At 35.1% G+C, this 22,431-nt stretch overlaps 1 protein-coding gene and 2 pseudogenes across 1 annotated transcript; 1 reads left to right on the plus strand and 2 right to left on the minus strand.

The window, feature by feature from the left end:
- Window positions 1-2,805: 2,805 nt before the first annotated feature.
- Window positions 2,806-4,876, minus strand: LOC125814914 (putative UPF0481 protein At3g02645; annotated as a pseudogene).
- A 10,464-nt stretch (window positions 4,877-15,340) lies between these two features.
- LOC125814915 (uncharacterized) lies at window positions 15,341-15,978 on the plus strand. The gene is made up of 2 exons (XM_049494361.1): window positions 15,341-15,604; window positions 15,715-15,978. The coding sequence occupies exons 1-2, from the start codon at window positions 15,341-15,343 to the stop codon at window positions 15,976-15,978; spliced, it is 528 nt and encodes a 175-aa protein (XP_049350318.1).
- A 1,371-nt stretch (window positions 15,979-17,349) lies between these two features.
- Window positions 17,350-18,509, minus strand: LOC125814916 (uncharacterized; annotated as a pseudogene).
- Window positions 18,510-22,431: the final 3,922 nt, after the last annotated feature.

The raw sequence follows: 22,431 nt of genomic DNA on the forward strand, positions 1-22,431 counted from the left end.
ATATTTTTGACATTTTGGGAGCTAGAAAGATCAGTTTGATGTGATTTGTTTTATGCCTTTTTCTCTCATAATTATTGTGTTGTGTACATATTTCTAGTTTTATTTATCTCGTTTCCCAAAGATATCCTTTTCATAATTCATGATTTCTATCTACAAAGTGGAGATTTTAAACCCCCAAAGTAGAGAAATAAAAAATTATTGATTTGAAGGTCGATTAGAAAGATTTTCATTGACTATTGGGAATTTATGGTCCTTACATTGTAGTTAAACTGATTATGACAAAGGTTTTCCAAAATTTCCCGTTTTAAACCACATTTCAAATGACACAGATTTTGACTCATTTTCACTTGGGTTTGACTCGGTTTTACTCTATTTGATCATTGATTTTGACTCATTTTCACTTGGATTTTCACCCAAAGACTTCTTTTCACTTGGTGAACAGAAATTTCCTACAAAATTATTTTTTGATTTTCTAAAATAGATATCTCTTTATAGTATAGTAGATAGGTAAAAGTAGATAGAGGGAGTAATTTTTTTTCTGTTTTCCCTTTAAAAAGAATTGTCTTAGAAAGTGAAAATTTAATCTTAATTTTATTGAAAGAGTTAAGGGAAAATTTGTTTTTAAAAAATCATTTTTTATTCATGATTTTTTAAATGACGTGTAAAAAAATATATAAAGATTAATATGAAATAGAAAATATTAGTGTAGCTCCAATTAGGCGACTTAGAGTTATAAATTGTCAACCAAATATTAAAGCTTTCTATTTCACTTTATTTCAATGTCTAGTTATATTTGTTCATTTCTATTTACTTTCGCTGCAAATAGAAAGTTAGGTGCAAAAAATAATTTTACAAGTTGTCCATCATTAATAATTTAGTACTATTATATCTATACACAGTTCATGAGCACATGCATGTCTATGTCTAGAACATAATTACAAATGAAAGAAGCTAAGCACGTTTTTTAAATGGTTACGTCTTCTTCAATTAGTCTCTTCGTTTTATTTTACATGATTTGTATATATACGAAAACCAAATTATTTATTTATGAATTATAAAAAAAAAATTACTTTTTCTAATACTATTTTTAATAATTTTAAAAAACTGTCAAATTAACATAAATCAAATAATATGAAACGATCAAGAAAATAATCACTCATGTTTCTCGCGTTCCCAGCAAAATACACTACCCTTTAAATGCATTGTGTCAGTACTGATCAATCTAACAATTAATAGGGCATATCGGTAAAGGTTTATTCGTTATATTCAATAAATATATAATATGGATTTATACATATATTTTAAATATTTAATCATAGTTCGTACTAATATACGTGCAAAATACTCATTTTGTTCTTTTTTGGGGGTGGGATAGGTCGTAAAACTTGGTACTTTCTTCAATTTCATTTTATGTGACATTTTTTCTTCTTTTTTTTGTCTTTCAAAAAGAACGTTATCCTAAATATAATAAAAAATTCATCTCAAACTTAAATAATTCAATTATTTTAAACAATAAAAATGAATCTCAAAATTCAATTAATATAAAACGGGGAGTATGTATTATACTCCAAACATATCTCACTTTCAGTGCAACTAGAATGTTAGGTGTAGAAATTGATTTTACAACAAGTTGTCCGTCATTAATCACATCCTCTCTGACATATATATATTCCCATAAAGTATTATCTTTCTCACTACCTTTTTATATTTATTTTTCTTTTTTCAAAGCCATGATTTTAACTAAGCCATGGTGATTCTCAGTTCACTGCCATGATTTAATTATACAATGTTGTTGGAGGGGACAATCAAGAAGATTATCAATAGATTAGTAAAATGTATTGTGTTGGAATTATGACTTTCTTAATTCTGTAAAGGAACACGTACTTACTACTTGTTCTTTACTACTTGAGAGTTATGATAAATAATTTTGTAAAATCACAATTAGTTCACAACTTTGTATTATTTATGTCAATTTCAAACAACACAATGATTACAAACCTATGTAATCTAAGGAATAAACTCTAATTTCTAACTACCCAAGACAAAAAACCCCAGATTTAAGTCTTCTAACGTCTTCCAAATTTCTCAAACTTGTTAGACGTATCTTACATCCACCACTCGATTGTAATAAAAAAACTCTTAACTACAATCTTACAACTTTTCTCACAAACTCACAGTACTCCCCAAGCAAATTACAAAATTCTCTCAAATTCTCTTTGACAACGTTTTGATTGACTCTGTATGTAAGTGCGCAAACTTCCTTTAAGAAGTTATTGTCTTATTTATAGATTTGGACTTGAATCCAAAACCTATTTCAACTCAGACTCCTACTCGAACTTGACTTCATAGCATCCTCAATTCCTTATCTGATTAGAACATGATTTGACAGCTTCTCTTTTTGTAGTTTCCTTTCTCGACTTGGCTTTGACAATTACTTTGCTTGTTTATGCTTCCTATTTTCTTTACACTTCCTACTTCACGTTGGACTTAGAATTTACTTAGCCTTCCTGCTTGAACTCGTTCCTTTTCTCATTTGTTTTGTCAGTCTTCAAAAGCCATATTAAACTAACATATTGTAATGCGCTTGAATCTTTTTAAAGAGAACGCGCGAGATAATCTGACCTCAATTTGAAGATAAATTTTATTTTTAACTGTAATTGTATTTTCACCAACAATTAATAAATCTCAAGATTAATAGATACTTGAAATAAACTAATTAGCATTCAATTAATGACAAACTTATAAAGAGAGAATAGAATTAATGAAAAACTCGTAAGCTCATCAACAGTACAGTTGAGACAATTACTATTTACTTTTAAAATCTATGATAGCTAGAATAGTCTGTATAGCTATGAGTATGAGGAGTATGATGGCTGCTATTGTTGAAGCTCCTTTCCAAGGACTATTGAAATAATTGTGCCTCAAACTTGCCTTCATTCTATTCCATGGTTTTTCATAATGTTTAGCTGCTTTTAAGCATTCGTCTTTGTAATAGAAGTTTGAATACGCAGTGATGTCCGTTTTTGTTGAAGAGGCTAGCCACTTCTTTGTCCTCTCCCATCCAATTCTCTATAATTCCTTTCTGGCGAAGCAAACTCACATCTTTTTCTGAGTCAATAAGATGATCCATGAAAGCTGCAAAATCAGTGAAATACTTATATTGTACATAAGATGATTGTTGGTCATAAGCAATGAGATTTCGCAGGATGGTTTATGTGCCATCATATACTCGAAAACAAGGGATTGTCATTAATCCATTCTCAAATTTTATACTATCAAATAAACTTGTTTTATCCCCAAGTTTGTCATGTAATCCAGCTTTAACAAAGCTAACTCCAGCTTGGGAAAGCTCTGTTGCATTTGGCATGGCCTTATTTCGCTTTATGTCATATTTTAAATTTTTCTTGGGATGTTGGCCATGACATGAAGCAATGTGAACTGCATGAAGTAAATGTTTGATACTATCTTTTGTGTTTTTAAAGGATTCACTGATCATGTTTGACAAGTCAACAAAAAAGATAATTGAATCATTCACCAGTAACAACAATGGTAATTCATCAGCTTGTTTCGTCATGTCATGAAGCTTGTTGAGGACAAAGAAGGGAAGTTGATTTTCTAGTAACATCAAGTCTCGGAATATTTGATGACATATGTAACTAGCAAAACTGATAATTTCTTCTTCTCCTTCGGGACACATTTCACAACATTCTCGAATAAACTCAACCACAAAACAACCATCAAGCAACAACATTTGACAAAATTGACTATCATTACCAAGGTCTTCTATATCATCGTAACACTTCAGTGCTTCCTCCTTCAGTTTCTCCAATTCTCTGATGCAACTTTTCATATTGAACCCCTCTTTTCGTTGAAGAAACCGGCATAGGTACAATAATTTGCAATTTTCCATTGAACCAAGTTGAGGATTTTTTCTATGATAAGGACCAATAGAGACCATCTTTGGTGTATATGCCGATGGATTTGATTTACGTAGCGACACATTTACTTTGAATAGAGTACGTGATTTAATAGACAAATTGTCTAAATCCTTATTCATTTCATTAATTCTATCCTCTATGTCGTTTAAATGATACCCTTTTCTCCCTTAATGAAAAAGAGCATGAAATTTCAAAACATTTTTTAGAAGCAACTATGCAATAAACAAGCAATTATATTTACCAAATTTCATATCACATGGTCAAACGGATTTTTAGAAAATATCTACATGTGTCAGATTCTTCATAAGTAGTGTGCTTTTTGAAGATTCGACATAAGTGTAACAATATTTGTGGAGATTTATTAAGCCCACCCATAGCTGATTTCAAATAATCCAGAACCTTGATATTCCCATATCCAATTTGTGGGCAGTGACAGAGCTGAGATTTTTAATAAAGGGGTTCAAAATCTGAAAAAGTAAACATACGAACTAATCGAAGAGGGTTGGACATCTATTATAATACATAAAAAATAATTTTAATCATGTATAATAATAACATTTTCCACCAAAGGGGATCGGGTGAACCCCTAACATAGTGCTGGCTCTGCCCCTGCATGTGCGGATGAAGGAAAAAGCAAACAAAAAGACTAGAAGATTCTATTCAGTTTGACAAGATCAACAAAAGTAACACACAAACACATGATGCAAATGAATACACTAAATTATTTTTGGAAAAACAAACAATTTTATGCAAAGAAGAAACATTGTCACCTTAGTATATGAGCAAAACGACGCCGTATAGTTTCTTAAAAAGTGAATTCTCTTGCCACTACATACAGTAGCAGTAACAGGTGTCACCGGAGCAACACAAGACTGAGACCACCGGCAAACTGTCTGCCGGAGGCCGGAGTTTTGGTGATAAATTTTCCGGCAAATCATTATTTGTTTTGCTTTGGGAACTCTTGAAAAGATGGGTGTTGCAGCAACTTTTATAAGTGAAAAAACATCTTTGGGATTTTACAAAATATCATAATGTATTTTAATTTATCCAACGTGTTTGGTAGAGTCTTTATAAATAATAATAAATAGAGTATTGTATTAGTAATGGTTATATTAATAATTCTTGTAGTAATTATACATAGATAATTTTTTATATATTGTTTGATTTGGTGTATTAAAAAGGTAAAGGGTCAAATAAACCAATGTATAATTGGAAATAGTTTAAATGTATCCTTCGTCATACTTTAGGTCCAAATATACCCCTTCTGTTATACTTTGGATCCAAATATACCCCTCTGATTATACTTTGACACAAATTTATCCTTAATTTTAACAAAAAAACAGATGACAAGCTCAAAATTAAATAACACACCCCGAATTTCAAATACTTTTTTCTTTTAGAAACTCATTCCTCTTGCTTTGAATCTTTTCTTTGCATTTTCTTTCTAAAAGAAGCTAATAATTTGCATTTCACTTGGATTTTCACCCAAAGACTTCTTTTCATTGGTGAATAGAAATTTCCTACAAAATTATTTTTTGATTTTCTAAAATTGATATCTCTTTTTAACAAATGTATCCTTAATTTTAACAAAAACACAGATGACAAGCTCAAAATTAAATAACGCTGTAATCATTTAAAATTTATTAAATATAAATTTATAAAATGATTCGGAATATATTAAATTCATAAATATATTAGCCCAAATAAATTATAGATTAATATAATTGGGCTATTTATTCAAGTCCAATAAATATGAATTTGATTAAAGTCAAAATTAATTGATTTGGGCTATAGATGAGCCCAATTTACTAAGTTCAATGTCATCTTATCCTATGAGGCCCATTCTTTTGGTGTCACGTGGCAAATGACATGGCATGCCAAGTCAAACAGAAGCGAATAGGATCATGACATGTGTCAAAGATGACAAGCCCGCTCCATAAAGCCCATATGCCATGTCACTTAAATCTGATTGGCCGAAGGGAATCCTGTTCCAATCGCAACTCCTCTATTCTAAAACTATAAATAGGGGTCTTCATAATTCATAAAGAAGACAGAAAACTCTAAACAAGAAGCTAGAGAAAATCTGTGGTACAAACGCCATAATATTCTCTATAAAGCCACAAGTTTAAGAATTCAAGCATTCAAGTTCAAGAACGATCAAGATCAAAACCATCAGATTCAAGAACAAGCTCAAACTCTTGAATTCAAGTAAAAGTCAAGATCAAGATAAAGTTCAAAGTTCAAATCCATCGAAGATTCAAGAACAAGCTTTAAAGCCCTTGAATTCATATTTGAAAAGGTGAATTCAGAGGAATCATAGAGATTGTAACACTCGCACTTTGAAATAATAAATACGATTGATGCTATAATTTTCCGTTCTTGATTATTGTTTTTTCGACGCGAATTTTATTGTCTACAAATCCTGGCACACCCAATGGGACAATCTCTACCTCTCATCTCAACTTTTCAAGCATCAAACAACATCAAGATGACTTCCATGAAGAACAACTCTCGATTAACTGCCTCTAAGGCCACTAGCTCCAAGTTCTCTACTGAAGTTGAAGGCATTACACTACAAAAGGAACCCCAATTACCAACAAAAAAATTTGTTGGTAAATTGATCAAATTGGTTGGCAAATTGAGTTACCAACCAAATGCCAACTTATATTATGTTGCTAAAATGCTCGTCGGTAAATATTACCAACCAATTTTAATTTGTTGGTAAACTTACCAACCAAAAATCAGTTGGTAAACACCCAAAGATGTTGTTACAAAATTTTGAAACATGGCCCTGAAATTTCAGTTGGTAAATTCACCAACTAATTTTTTATTAGTATACCGTTAGTACCTTTACTAACGAATTGAAAAGGAGTTAGTAAATTGTTTTCTTCATTATTCAATTCCGTTGGTAATTATAGTAAATTTTTGTTGGTAATTTACCAATAAATTTTAAATACTTTCCGGGAAGTCCCACATTGGGGAGTAACGCGCTCCCTAACAAAGGCGACTCCGTACCCAAGGGGAATCGAACCTGAGACCTCTTGGTTAAGGATGATACAGTACTTACCACTCCACCACAACCCTTGTTGGTAATAAATTTTAAATACGTTAGTATGATTATTTGTTTTACTAATAAATTTACTAATTGATTGTTAGTTTGTTGGTAATATATCATTCTAGGCGACTCCGTACCCAAGGGGAATCGAACCTGAGACCTCTTGGTTAAGAATGTAGGAGTACTTACCACTCCACCACAACCCATGTTGGTAATAAATTTTAAATATACTAGTATGATTATTTGTTTTTCTAATAAATTTACTAATTAATTGTTAGTTTGTTGGTAATATATCATTCAAGTTCAATGTTAGGTTAGTAATTGATTGACAATATGTTCAAAATATTATTAACTGAATGATTATCCAATAGTGAAATATTTATTAATTTATTGCATTTAAAAATTTAAGAGCACAGATATAAATCCAAAAATATTAATATCAATTTTATAAATCATATTTGAATGAAACAATGCAAAATCTATGATAACAAGTTAAATTAATCTCAATATGACACATATCATTATATCAATTTTTTTAATTTGAGCACGTTTACCAAATATATTGACCAAATCTAAATTTTGGCCAAAATTTAAAAGTTAAAACGCCTAACAACACAAATTGAAAATGGAAGCCTCAAAACCTGAACCAACCATCCTATTAGATATAAAAATGACCTTTCAAAGCTAATCGCGCTGATAGAATTCTCATTAGAGCACGTTTAAAAAAAATGTAACCAAAGTCAAATTTTGGCCAAAAGTTAAAAGTTAAAACACCTAACGGTACAAACTGAATATGAAAACCTCAAAATCCAAATCAACCATCCTATAAGACAAAAAATGACCTTTCAAAGCTGACCGCGCTAACGAAATTCAAATTTGAGCATGTTTTCCAAAAAAAAATGAACAAATTTTAGCCAAAAGTTAAAAGTTAAAACGCTTAAAGACACAAACTGAAAATAAAAGTCTCAAAACCCGAACCAACCATCCTATGAGACCAAAACTGAACTTATATGGCTAACCGCGGTGACAAAATTTCAATTCGAGCACGATTACCAAAAATATTGACTAAAGTGAAATTTTGGCCAAAACTTAAAAGTTAAAATACCTAACGGCACAGACTAAAAATGGAAGCCTCAAAATCCGAACCCTCTATCTTATTACATCAAAATTGACCTTCCGCATCTAACTGCATTGACGACATTCTCATCTGAGCACGTTTATCAAATATATTGACCGAAGTTAAATTTTGGCCAAAATTTATAAGTTAAAACACCTAACGGCACACACTAAAAATGAAAGCCTCAAAACCCGAACCAACCATCCTGTTAGATAAAAAATGACCTTTGGAGTTAATTACACTGACGGAATTCTCATTTGAGCACGTTCACAAAAAAATTGACCAAAGTCAAATTTTGGCCAAAACATAAGATTTAAAACACCTAACGGCACAAACAAAAAACGGAAGCCTCAAAACTTGAACCAACCTTCTTGTTAGATAAAAAATGACCTTTCAAAGCTAATGACACTAACAGAGTTCTAATCTGAGCACGTTTACCAAAAATATCGACCAAAGTCAACACTAGACGCTGATTTACCAAAAAGTTTAACTTCAATTGATAAATTTACCAACTATTCAAATATAAGTTAGTAATTAATAATTTACCTATAAATTTTATCACAGTTTGTAATAGTTACTATTCAACTAAACATTCATATGTAATATTACCAACCAATAATTAATATGTTGGTAAATTTTACCAATGGATTAATGATCGGTTGGTATATTACCAACTATTTTAATGATGTTAGTAATTTACTAACTACAGTCTTTATTCGTCGGCAAAATTTTCAACTAATTGGATATTGGTTGGCAAGTTTACCAACAAATTACATTTTGTTACTAATTTACCAACACATTTATATTTGGTTGGTAAATTTAGCAACACAATCTTGCCGTTGGTAAATGTTTGGTTAGTAATTCATTAGTAATATGTTAATAAATTATATAAACAATTTTTTGTCATATTTACCAATCGATATATACTTTGTTGGTAATATTACCAACAAAAGGTGTGCGTTAGTAATATTTCAGTTGGTAATCCATTGATAAAATGTTGCTAAACTTAGCGCCATTTTTTCCCGCCGGATTTTTCAACTAAAATACTTAGTTAGTAAGATTTTGGTTGGTAATCTGTTAGAATTTCGTTGTTAAGTTTTAAAATATAATTCAGTTAGAAATATGTTGGTAATTTGTTAGTAGAATACTAACCAACTTAAGTTGTTAGTAAAATCTGTTGGCAATTTAGGGTTTTTTTGTAGTGTTATTGATGTTACCTTTGGAAGTTTTGGAGTTGTTACGAGAAACAAAGTTGCTACGCTATGACAACAAACACTGCAAGTGTCATCCTCATCAACTCCTGTTTTTGGGTCTTCAACTCCAAAAAGAGCAAGTTCCTCCACAGATGCTTTGGAAGGAGGAAGCAGTATTGCTGAAAAGATCAAGGAGACATTGGCTCTACTTGAGCAATCTGATTCCAAGAATTCTACCACAAGGGAGAACTATGATTCAACTAATGAATCATCTCCATATGCATCACATAACGTGAGTCCGCTGAAGATTAACTTACGCGACAATCCATGCTACTCTCCTACATCTCCAATGATCATGTAAACGATGGTAACTGTTGCTTCCTCTCCTGAGAAACAACTCACAAATCTGACAAAGTTGGTTGAAGGATTGACAAAGCATGTACAACACCAAGAGTATCGAATTGATAAGTTGATGGATAGGATGGAAGGACTTTTAGATGGAGAAGCGAGTCATGCGCCTGGAAAGGTGTTGAAGTTCAAGAGATCGGAGATCCTGCGAAGAAAGCACCGTTTGTTAATGAGATGCTAGTTTATTCTAAAGGAATGATCTCACTTGATCACTTGAAAGAGTTTATTGAAGGCACTATCAAAGATAAGTATTAAGTCTCCACCAAGTCTTCTCACATGTATGCCAAGCCATACATTGCAAGAATTGATAACTTCAAAATGCCTGCTGGTTATCAACCTCCCAAATTTCAACAATTTGAGGGTAAAGGAAATCCAAAACAACATGTTTCACACTTCGTGGAGACATGTAATAATGTTGGAACCTATGGAGACCATCTCGTCAAACAGTTTGTCCGCTCTCTAAAAGGAAATGCCTTTGATTGGTACACGAATCTCGAACCTAATTCTATTAATAGTTGGGAGCAACTAGAGCACGAATTTCTCAATCGCTTCTATAGCACAAGGCGTACGGTGAGCATGGTAGAACTCACAAATACTCGCCAAAGTAAGGATGAACCGGTTATAGATTTCATAAATCGATGGAGGAACACGAGCCTAAATTGCAAGGATAGGCTTAGTGAAGCTTCTGCAATCGAAATGTGTATTCAAGGAATGCACTAGGAGCTTCTTTACATCTTACAAGGAATAAAACCAAACTCTTTCAAAGATCTAGCTACTCGCGCTCATGATATGGAGTTAAGCATGTCCTCTGCTGGAAAAGATATGACATATGTCCGAGACCCTCGCAAAGGAAGCAACAAGCAGGAATCCAAGAGATGGATTGAATTTGTGCCTAGAAATGACAATAAAGAATCCATGAATGTTAATGTGTCGCCTACGAAGATCACTACGAATGAGGGCATGAAGCAAAATGTGAGAACAGCTTTCCAAGCACGTTCAAATCAAAAGTCGACACTAAGGGAGATGCAAGGATAAAATTATCCCTTCTTGGATTCTGACGTTTCTGAGATTTTTGATGAGTTGCTTGAGTTAAAGCTCATTGACTTGCCAGAGATGAAGCGACCCGATGAAACTGGAAAAGCTGATGACCCAAATTATTGCAAGTATCATAGACTTGTGAGTCATCCTCTCGAAAAATGTTTTGTCTTCAAGGATAGAGTGATGCGATTGGTTAACGAAAAGAAAATTGTCCTTGATGATAAGAAGGCTAGTTCTAACCAGATCTCTATCACGTTCGGCTCACTCCATCCGGTCCAAATATATATCTCTGAAAAGCATGACGAAGAGTCATTGGAGCAGGAAGTTGATATAGATGGTGACGAAGGCTGGATTCTTGTAACTAGGCGAATACGCAACAAGTCAAGCTTACGAAAAGAATCATCCGAGCAACCGATTAGAGGGAAAATGGTGGAGAAATTGGAGAAGCAGAAATCAATTAAGCGCCCAAAGAGGGCAAAGGTAGAAGTGCATCACTACCAAAAACATCGACATCCTGTGACTCTAGAGGAATTCTTACCAAGTTAGTTCGACATAAAGTCTACTCAAGACAATATTGAGGCATCATATTTCAATGCTGATAAAGCAGAAACAATAAAGGTGCCTCCTACTGACAAAGAAGGAACAACGAGTGAATCCTCACCAAACGTGCCTCCTAATGACGATGTAAAGACAATAAGGGAAATCTCGTCAATGATGTCTCTTTCACCTTCTGAAACACCTATTGAACCTTCTTCCCAAGAAGCACATGCATGTGATACAAAAATCACATTTGCAGATAATGATCTTTTATTCGGTGAAACACTACACAATCGTCCTTTGTATATGGCGGGTCACGTGCTAGAGAAGAAGATAAATAGAATCTTAATAGATAAAGGATCTGGAGTCAACATTCTGCCTATCCACACATTGAAGGAACTCGGCATCACGATTGGAGAACTTAGTGAAAGTCGTCTGTTGATACAAGGATTTAATCAAGGGGGCAGAGGTCCATAAGCTCTATTAAATTAGAGATCCACATGGAATATTTGCGATCAAGCGCATGGATGCATATGATCGACGCAAAGACGTCATGCAATATATTACTTGGCAGACCTTGGGTACATGAGAATAGAATTGTCTCATCTTCTTACTATCAATGTTTGAAGTATCTTGAAGGCGGTATTGAAAGGAAGATAGTTGCAGATGATAATCCTTTCACCGAAGTTGAGACACACTTTGCCGATGTGAAATTCGATTTGAAAAGTTATGTTGTTAAAGGGGCCAAATCTAATGATGTAAAACCAATCATGTCTGATAAGGTCATAAGAAAAAGAATCGATGCGGCAATCGAAAAGGTAAACGTTGACGCTAAAGAACTTTCTCCCATTCTTAATGAAGGGAAGATCATGTCTTCAAAGAAGAAGTTGACTTCTAGACTTTGCTATCTTCCAAAAGTGAAGAAAGAAGAAGTTCAATCATCTAACCTTCTGGAAAATGTATTGAGAGGGCTAACTTTTCCTATCAGATGGATTGATGCAATAAACTTGTCTTCAAAGCTGCCAGAAAAGTCAATCTCTCAAAATCAAGTGCGAGATGTGGCGCTCCCTACAAAACGAACAAGAGAAGGTTTTGACCCCAATGCTTACAAGTTATTTGTGAAGGCTGGATACAACCCTAATGAGCCATCAATGTTAGGGAAACTTGTATCAGAAGATACAACTAGGCAAGCACGTGAAGACCTAGGCTATAGCCAACCGCTGCCAATTCGCATTTCCATAAGAAGGGCAAGCAACAACCATATAACTTTTGAAGATGATGTCGCTACTTCCAACAAAAAGCCTCCCATCTTTGATCGACTTGGAGAATCTACTGCAAGAACTTCTGTATTTGAGAGGTTAGGTTCATCGAAGAAAAATAAGAATCTGAGAAGTTATTTAAAAGTTACAACGCCTGCTTCACATTTGGTTCGAAAGGATTTCAAAAGTTCAATTCCTTCTAGAATGAGGCGACGAGTGGAACTTGTAGTTTCATGTAAAGAGGAACTCAAGGCAAAGGTTCACACTATGGTTTACACTAAGGAGCGCGAGAAAGATGAAGAAAGTGTAGGCTCCTCAAATCATATTACAATCCAAAATGAGTACGATTCTTTGCCTCAAATGAAAATTGATGAAGAGTTAGAAGATATTGTTTGGTGTTGTCATATATCTGTCAATGACAATGATCCTTTAGAAGAGGAAGATATTGGAGATGCTCCACCGGAACTTGAAGAAGGAGTAAAGACCACAATAGATCCTTTGAAAGAAGTTAACCTTGGCACTGATGAAGACCCAAGGCCAACTTACTTAAGTGCCTTTCTAGAAGTTTATGAAGAAATCACTTATATGAATATACTCAAAGAATATAGGGATGTCTTCGCTTGGAGTTATAAAGAAATGTCTGGATTGAATCCTAAAGTAGCGGTCCATCAGTTGGCAGTAAAAAATGGTCGTCCTGTTAAGCAAGCTCAAAGACGCTTTAGGTCAGACGTGGTTCCATTGATAGAAAATGAAGTTAACAAACTCATCGAGGCATGATTTATTCGTGAGTATCCTACATGGATTTCAAGTATTGTTCCTGTAAGGAAGAAGAATGGTCAAATTCGAGTATGTGTTGACTTTAGAGATCTTACTAATGCATGCCCTAAAGATGAGTTTCCTCTTCCCATTTCGGAGCTGATGATTGATGCCACCATTGGTTATGAGGCAATGTCATTCATGGACGGTTCTTCTGGCTATAATCGAATTGCATGGCTCCAAAGGATGAAGAACTCACCACATTTGGCATGCCTAAGGGTATTTATTGCTACAAAGTGATGTCATTTGGTTTAAAGAATGTTGGTGCCACATATCAAAGGGCTATGCAAAATATATTTGATAACTTGCTCCATAAAAATGTTGAATGATATGTTGATGACTTGGTGGTAAAGTCGAGAAAGAGGGGTGATCATTTGAAAGACTTTAGAATGGTGTTTGAGTTACTCCGAAGATATCAACTAAGGATGAACCCATTGAAATGTGCCTTCATTGTTACTTCTAGCAAGTTCCTTGGCTTTATTGTGAGGCATCGAGGAATTGAAATTGATCAAGCCAAAGTTGATGCAATATCGAAGATGCCTAAGCCTCGAAATATTCATGAGTTAAAAAGTCTTGAATGAAAGTTAACCTACTTGAGGAGATTCATCTCAAATCTAGCGAGAAGATGCCAACCATTCAGTCATCTCATGAAGAAAGGTGCTCCTTTTAATTGGGATCAAACATGTAGCGATGCCTTTAAAAGTATCAAATTGTATCTGGCGAAACCTCCGATTTTGGCAGCCCCTATACCTGGAAAGCCATTGATACTCTACATTGCGGCACAAGAATGGTCTGTAGGAGCCCTACTAGCTCAAGAGAATAGTGAAGGCAAAGAAAACGCTCTTTATTACTTAAGTAGAACGATGACACCGAATGAGCTGAACTATACGCCAATTGAAAAGTTGTGCTTGGCACTTGTCTTCTCAATTCAAAAGATGAGGCATTATTTTCAAGCGCATGTTGTTCACCTCATTTCTGGAGAAAATCCCCTCAAGTTTGTTATGTCAAAACCTATCCTTAGTGATCGACTAGCAAGATAGTACCTACAATTCCAACAGTTTGAAATTGTGTACATCCCTCAGAAAGCTGTGAAGGGACAAGCATTAGCGGATTTCTTGGCAGACCATCCAATACTCGACAATTGGGAATTAACTGATGATCTTCCTGATGAAAATGCGATGTCTATTGAAATTCAACATCCTTGGAAAATGCACTTTGATGGGGCTGCACGTCGTGGCGGAGCTGGCGCTGGCGTACTATTCATCACTTCGCAAGAAGAGATTCTACCATTCTCCTTTACTTTGAAGCAATGTTGCTCTAATAATGTCATTGAATACCAAACATTGATACTTGGACTTGAGATGCACGTCGATATGAAGCAATTACACTTACAAGTCTTTGGTGACTCTCAGTTGGTGATCAACCAACTCTTGGGAAGTTATGAGGTGAAGAAGCCCGAATTGCGTCCTTATCATTACTATGCTCAAAAATTGATAGGATGTCTTGGAGATGTAAACCTTCAACATGTGCGTAGAATGGAAAAATAAGAAAGTTGATGCATTGGCTGCCCTGGCTTCAACGCTAACCATTCCTGATCAAACACAAGTTACTATTTGTCAAAGATGGATAGTATCACCGTCACATGAGGAAGAATATATAGAAAATGAGCTTGAGCATCTCGTTGCCGTTTCTCAAGCCGTAAAGGAAGATTGGAGACAACCCATTATTGACTACATGTGTTATGGGATACTTCCAGAAAATCCAAGGAGAAGGACTGACATTCGTCGTCGTGCAACTCGCTTCCTTTACTACAAGGACACATTATATAGAAGATCATTTGAGGGTGTACTATTGCGATGTTTGGGAGAGGAAGAAGCAATTCAAGCTCTGCAAAAGCACACTCAGGAGTATGTGGATCACATCAATCTGGACCGAAACTCCACTTTCACATAAAGAGGATGGGGTATTATTGGCCAACCATGGTGAAGTATTGCTTAGATTATGCTCGGAGGTGCGATGCTTGTCAATTTCATGCAAATTTCATACATCAGCCGCCTGAAGTATTGCACCCAACTATCGCATCTTGGCCATTTGACGCTTGGGGATTGGATGTTGTGGGACCACTACCAAAATCTTATGTTGGACACTTGTACATATTGGTTGCAACAGATTACTTCCCAAAATGGACTGAAGTCGTTGCTCTTAAAGAAGTGAAGAAAGAGAATTTTGCAAATTTTATCCGAGTGAATATTATCTATCACTTTGGCATCCCTCGCTACATAATAACGGACAATGGCAAGCCATTTGATAACAAGTTAATGAACAAAATTTGTGATCTCTTGGCTTCAAGCAGCATAAATCTTCTATGTATCATGTTGCCACCAATGGTCTTGTTGAAGCATTCAATAAGACTCTATGCAACCTCCTGAAGAAAGTTGTCTCCAAGTCCAAACGGGATTGGCATGAAAGAATGGAAGAAGCTTTGTGGGCATATAGGACAATATACCGCACACCAACTCAAGCAACACCATATTCACTTGCTTTCGGAGTTGAAGCAGTCCTGCCACAAATACCTTCCTTAAGACTTGCTATTCAAGAAAGGCTCACTGAAGAATAAAATGCTCGACTGTGTCTTGCTGAGTTAGAAGCACTTGACAAAAAGAGGCTAGAAGCCCAACAAAACCTTGAATGTTATCAAGCTCGTCTATCTCGTGCTTTCAATAAGAAAGTTCGCTTGAGGTGTTTCCAAGTTGGAGACCAAGTTCTCGCAGTAAGAAGACCCATCATTACTTTGCACAAGTCTAGGGGAAAATTTACCTCAAAGTGGGATGGACCGTATGTTGTACAAGAAGCATATTCACATGGTGGTTACAAGCTTGTTAATGCAGATGGCATAAGGATCGGTCCTATTAATGCAAAATTCCTAAAGAGATACTACCCTTGAAGTAAGATGATGCTCCTTAATGTACGAGCCTAAAATGCATGTCACTCCTAGCCCGCAAGAGTATAAAATGTGTACGACACAACAACAACAAAAAATCACTCAATCCCCCAGAACTACGTTGTGACTTGATCCTCTTCACCGAGGTACGTAGGCGCTTAGAATATATCCTAAGTTCAGTTGCATGAGTGTCAAAAAACCATATGTTCCCACTTGATCTGTCACATGTCAGTCAAACCGATAAGTATTTTGTTTTATCTTTTGTCTCATCAAATTGTAGACTTGTACGAAGTATTGAATGGTCAATAGATGGGGGCAAACCCTTATGAAATATGAGCTTCTTTGACAGTAGGCTTGAAGTCTTTAAATTCAGACAAGTATGCAAGTTGAAGTATTTGAATCCTCTATATATACAAGTTGAAGTCTTCAAATCCGACAAAGTAATATGATAAGTCCTACAAGTTTGCATGTTAGACTCTTAAATCAACCAAGTTACAAGTCAATATCTTCGAATTCTATGAATTTACAAGTTAAGGCCCTAAAACTTGTTACAAGTTGAGGAATTAAATTCCACTAAATTGATAAGGCAAGTTTGAATGTGCAAACTTTAAAAAAAAACAATGTGGAACTTGCACTATATTCATTCTTATTGGCATGCAAAATATGGAATGACTTTGAATTACTAAAAGCTTGGGATCAAGAATTAAAGAGCAAATTCAAATTGGATTATGCAATAAAAATGCATGATATAAAAAAGAAAAAGAAAGAACTTCATTACTATAAAATTGTCTAAAACATCAATCAAATGCTATAGAAAACAAAAAAAGGGAAGCACAAAGAAAAAGCCTAATCTAAGCGTAACTTGTAGTTAGTCAAATCTTGACGACTAGCCTCCAAGCACTCTCTTTTCTGTTCCAAACGAATTGAATCTTCAAGCGTTAATAAACTCATATTTTCATACTAGGATATCTCATCTTCTGTAGCTAAAATCTTGGCTTGAATCTCCTCAACCTTCTTCTTAGCAGCTTCTAAAACAGCTTCAAGTCCCTATCGCTCTCCTTGTAAAGTTGCTAGCTTCCGCTTAACCTTCTTTAGTGATTTCTTGTTAGAAGAAACATGTTTTGCCTTCTCACCCTCTTCTACTTTGAACAATTCGAGACGCTCTTTGGCATTGGAAATCAACTCCATCTTCTTATCTTCATGCACCTTGTCAACAAAATTAGAGTGTTCTTGATCATAAGAAGTAGCATGATCAAAAAGAGAATCTACCAAGCTCTTCAATGGTGAAAGATCTAATAAATTCATCTTACTCATCTCCTTGAAAATCTCACAAATATCATCTTTGTAAGATGAAATATTGTCTAGAGAAGTTCTGGAAAGTTTTCCACAAATCTCTTCCCAAAGACCCAAGATGTACTTCCTTTTGTGGTTGAACACAACACCTTCTCCTTCGAAGACAGACATAGCTCCATTACTCTTTGGAAGAACTCAGGAAATCTCATTTGAATTAAGAGTCAACCCTTTTAAAGTTTGGCCACGAGAAGTAGATGATATCTTTTGCTCTTGCTCAATATTTGAAATTGATTTTGCCTTAGGTCTTGATATTGCAGTAGACTCATTGCTAACTTGTGGCATCTCATGTGGCGACCCTAGTGGATGTCTGGCAGCGTTAACCTACAAGTGAAAATGGTGGGTTAGCCAAGTCATTTTATTCAAAAAAAAAAAAAGTAAACCTTGTCACTCTAAATTGTCATTGATCTTGAAGGACTATCGACACTCTGAACTTCTACGACTCTTAAATCAACAACTTCAGCCCCGGATGGTTTAACCCTTTGCCTCTTCCAACATCGATCCTTGCTAGTTTTGTTTGTTTCTTGAAGGTCCCGTTTACTAGAGAAGAGAAATTGGGGACATTTTTCTTTATCAGTAGAAGTATGAACTACTTCTTTCTTAGATACCTTAGAGGAGCTAAGCTTCTTACCTTGATGTTGGGGATCAAGTGGTGTCTTGACTTTTGAAAGTGTCTTCTCGATATCTTGACTTTTGTCTTCTAAAAGGGTAACAAATTCTGACCCAACTTTCTCCACCATAACATCCAAATTATCCTCAAGAACCATTCCATAGGATCTCTCCCACCAAGATGAATATTGGGTAGTATAAAGCTTCTTTGCGGAAGTTACCGCATGAGGAAATGTCACTTTAGACATAGTTTCACGTGATACGCAAATGCGCCAATATCTAAGGCCTTCATCGAGCGACTCAGCACGAATATCATTTTCTAAATAGCCAGGAATATCTTGATGAAAACCAAATTGGCGACTAAATTGGTGCGGACTATATGGCTCAATGACAAAGGAACCTCCCTTCCTCAATGGAAGATAATTAAAACGAAGGCTCATAAAATAAGCATAAAATAAGCTAGCTCCAACTCTGGTGCTTTTCCATCATCAATATAATAAGTTGGGTGAGACTTACTAAGCATGGTGGCATTCCTTACAATGTTTTGCCCCTGATGAACACGCTTTGTTGCCTCATCTTTGTCAAAGTACTTTTCAGCACCTTCCCCAGAATATACCACCATTCATAGAAGAGAAGGTCCACTAGTAAGCAGATAGTGTGTCTTGAGATAATAAGCAAGCCAACAATAAACATAGTGGATGGGAAAACAGACTCTTATATGGTCTAACTGTGAAGAATTTGAAATTTTATTTAAGCCATGATATATGTTTGCTAAGACCGGAACCGCAAGACTAACCCTTTTACCGCTCACCATTAAGCTTGCTATCTTGAAAGTTTCAGGCCGAATGAAATTCCCTTCTTCAGACAGAAATACAAAGGCACATAACCAACATGACAAAAAAGCCGTCAGATAAGTCTCATATTTTTGGTGTTTCGCTCCAAGCTTAGAAATTACCATCTCTTGAGTACTTGACCATGTGTTTATCTCAGTAGGTATCTCACCTGTTGGATTATGAGTAGATGACAGACGTCGAGATTTCTGCTCTTTCCTTGGAGGAGCTAGCTCATATTTGAGATCTTTCTTGCACCAAAATTGTATCCATTCATTAAAAGAGACCCTCATATTACCATTATTTTTCTCTTTACGATGATGAAAGGCAGCAAACATACACTCACAAGTTCGAGGAAGAAATCTTTCCCTCTTGTCATCCAAACCTGTAAGTTCCGTGGAGTTAGGTATCACTTCTTCGTAAGGGACTCCGCTAATTGGCAAACCACCTAGAATATGCAAGTCCCAAAGAGATATGGATATTTCTCTGGTAGATGTAAGTAATGTATTTGTCTGAGGGCACCAAGCCTCACAAAAGGCTTGTATAATATTGGAGTTTCGATCATAAGTAAAAAGAGAAGAAAATACAGCATCAGAAATACAAGCATTGTTTAGACTTTGCCCATTTTTGCTTAAGACATCTTATGTCCATTCTCAGTATCCCGGAATGCAGTGACATTCACCTTCAAGCACAATGTTGTCTCCCCAACGTAGTTCCTCTAGAATCATGTGGCGACCTAAATTTGAAAGAGTGCTCGCGATGTATGTACGTTGAGGATTTGGTTTCTCAAGATACCACGCTTTTGAGGCTTTATTAGATTTGTGATCGTATTCGGATGTCCAACTTCTCATATGAAGCGTGTTCCTCAATTGTGGCCATGGATCAACATAACGACCAACAAAAGAATCATGGACCAAAAACTTAGTCTCCACCGTACTACCCTATGTTCCAATGATGAGATATTTGAGTTGAGAAGATGGGCAAGTATAATCCTTGAAGAAAATCATTGTTCAAACTGCAAAAAAAAAAGTGTTAATATTTACTTATGATGATGCACGAAAGAAGATAAAACTTGAAAAAAAAGGGGTAGTTAAGAAGGGGCGAATAATTTAAGCATTAGGGACCTTGAAAAAGCCTTAAGTTAGTGATCTTCAAGGCGGGGACATTAAACACATCCCTTCACACCTTATGCTTAAGTATTCGGGACCTTGTAACGCCTTGAGAGTAGTATTTTTTTTCAAGGTGGGGACGTTAAACACATTATTCTAGTAAAGCCTCAAGTTGGTTAAGTATGCAGGACCTTGTAACGCCTTGAGAGTAGTATTTTTTTCAAGGCGGGGACGTTAAACACAATATTCTAGTAAAGCCTCAAGTTGGTTAAGTATTCAGGACCTTGTAACGCCTTGAGAGTAGTATTTTTTTTCAAGGCAGGGACGTTAAACACAGTATTCTAGCAAAGCCTCAAGTTGGTTAAGTATTCGAGACCTTGTAACGCCTTGAGAGTAGTATTTTTTTTCAAGGCGGGGACATTAAACACAGTATTCTAGTAAAACCTCAAGTCGGTGATCTTCAAGGCAGAGACGTTAAACACATCCCTTCACACCTTATGCTTAAGTATTCGGGACCTTGTAACGCCTTGAGAGTCTTATTGCTTAGGAATCTCTAACACATGTGGGTTGCTCCTCCATAGCAAGAAGGAGATCCTTACCTCAGAACTTGGGATGAAGGGCTCGTTGAAGAAGACTTTCTCCTTATGGCTTACAGAACAGGTATAGATATTTGCGTCCCCAGAGAGATTATTTTTCAAGACGGGGACACTAAACACAATATTCTAGTAAAGCCTCAAGTTGGTGATCTTCAAGACGGGAACGTTAAAAGCATCCCTTCACACCTCAAGATCAAACTCTTGTGTTGTGATAGAGCCCTCCATTGTTTAGCCTCCACAAAAGACAAATATTATTTATGTTTGTCTCTGAAAAGACAGAAAAAAAAGAGAGAGGAAGAACACAAAAAAAATGGAATAAAGAAAAAAAAGAAAAAAAAACACACGAACCTTGATACCTGCTCGTGGAAGCTCCAACGATCTGCAAAAGGGAAGTATGCAATTGTTGAATATTGAGAATGAAAAAGACAATAATAACAGGCCTCTATTTATAGAGGATAAGTCGTGTGAGAAATCCTTTTCCTATGTTAAGTATAATTCCTCTTTAGTTGGAATTCTATTTGAAGTACATTTGGATTTAAAATCTTTTTCCTAGTTCAATTATAATTTTTTTGATATATGAATATAAAATTGAGTTGGTTCAGAATTCCTAATTCAATTATAATTTATTTTTTTTACCAAGCGGCAATTCTTAAAGTCAAGTAAGAAAAGGATTTGCGGTAAATTGCCTCATATCTGCTGACAGCAAGGCGGTGCCTTTGGCACAATTCAAATAGGATAAGGAATATGTATATGTGGCTCCCAATTCGAGTAAAATAGGGAGAGTATATATGAGTCCCACATATTTGCACGAGATCAAATGATCATTAGCAACACCTTATATGATATGGTACAAATCATTTATTTTATTATATATATATACATATATAATAATGGTAAATATACATTGAGAGTGCTAGCAGTACATGGCACGGATAATAATATAGATATAATTTAATTAAAAACGATTTAATAATCTGTCAATACTTCAAGCCTAGTCTTTTAAAAAAAATGTCTCGACAAGACTTGAAGCAGGGGACATTTGTAATCATTTAAAATTTATTAAATATAAATTTATAAAATGATTCGGAATATATTAAATTCATAAATATATTAGCCCAAATAAATTATAGATTAATATAATTGGGCTAATTATTCAAGTCCAATAAATATGAATTTGATTAAAGTCAAAATTAATTGATTTGAGCTATAGATGAGCCCAATTTACTAAGTCCAATGTCATCTTATCCTAAGAGGCCCATTCTTTTGGTGCCACATGGCAAATGACATGGCATGCCAAGTCAAACAGGAAGCGAATAGGATCATGACATGTGTCAAAGATGACAAGCCCGCTCCATAAAGCCCATATGTCATGTCACTTAAATCTGATTGGCCGAAGGGAATCCTATTCCAATCGCAACTCCTCTGTTCTAAAACTATAAATAGGAGTCTTCATAATTCAGAAAGAAGACAGAAAATTTTAAACAAGAAGTTAGAGAAAATCCGTGGTACAAATGCCATAAAATTCTCTATAAAGCTACAAGTTTAAGAATTCAAGCATTCAAGTTCAAGAACGATCAAGATCAAGACCATCGGATTCAAAAACAAGCTTGAAGCCTTGAATTCAAGTAAAAGTCA

Source organism: Solanum verrucosum, unplaced genomic scaffold (assembly GCF_900185275.1).
Source record: "Solanum verrucosum unplaced genomic scaffold, falcon-dt-bn FXZP01000265.1, whole genome shotgun sequence".
Lineage (NCBI taxonomy): Eukaryota > Viridiplantae > Streptophyta > Magnoliopsida > Solanales > Solanaceae > Solanum > Solanum verrucosum.

Excerpts from the sequence above, each read along its gene's own strand:
- LOC125814915 (XM_049494361.1), top strand. The coding sequence starts at position 15,341 with ATGGTGAAGTATTGCTTAGATTATGCTCGGAGGTGCGATGCTTGTCAA. Across the intron at positions 15,605-15,714 it reads ATTTTGCAAATTTTATCCGA|CATAAATCTTCTATGTATCA; the intron begins GTGAATATTATC and ends GGCTTCAAGCAG.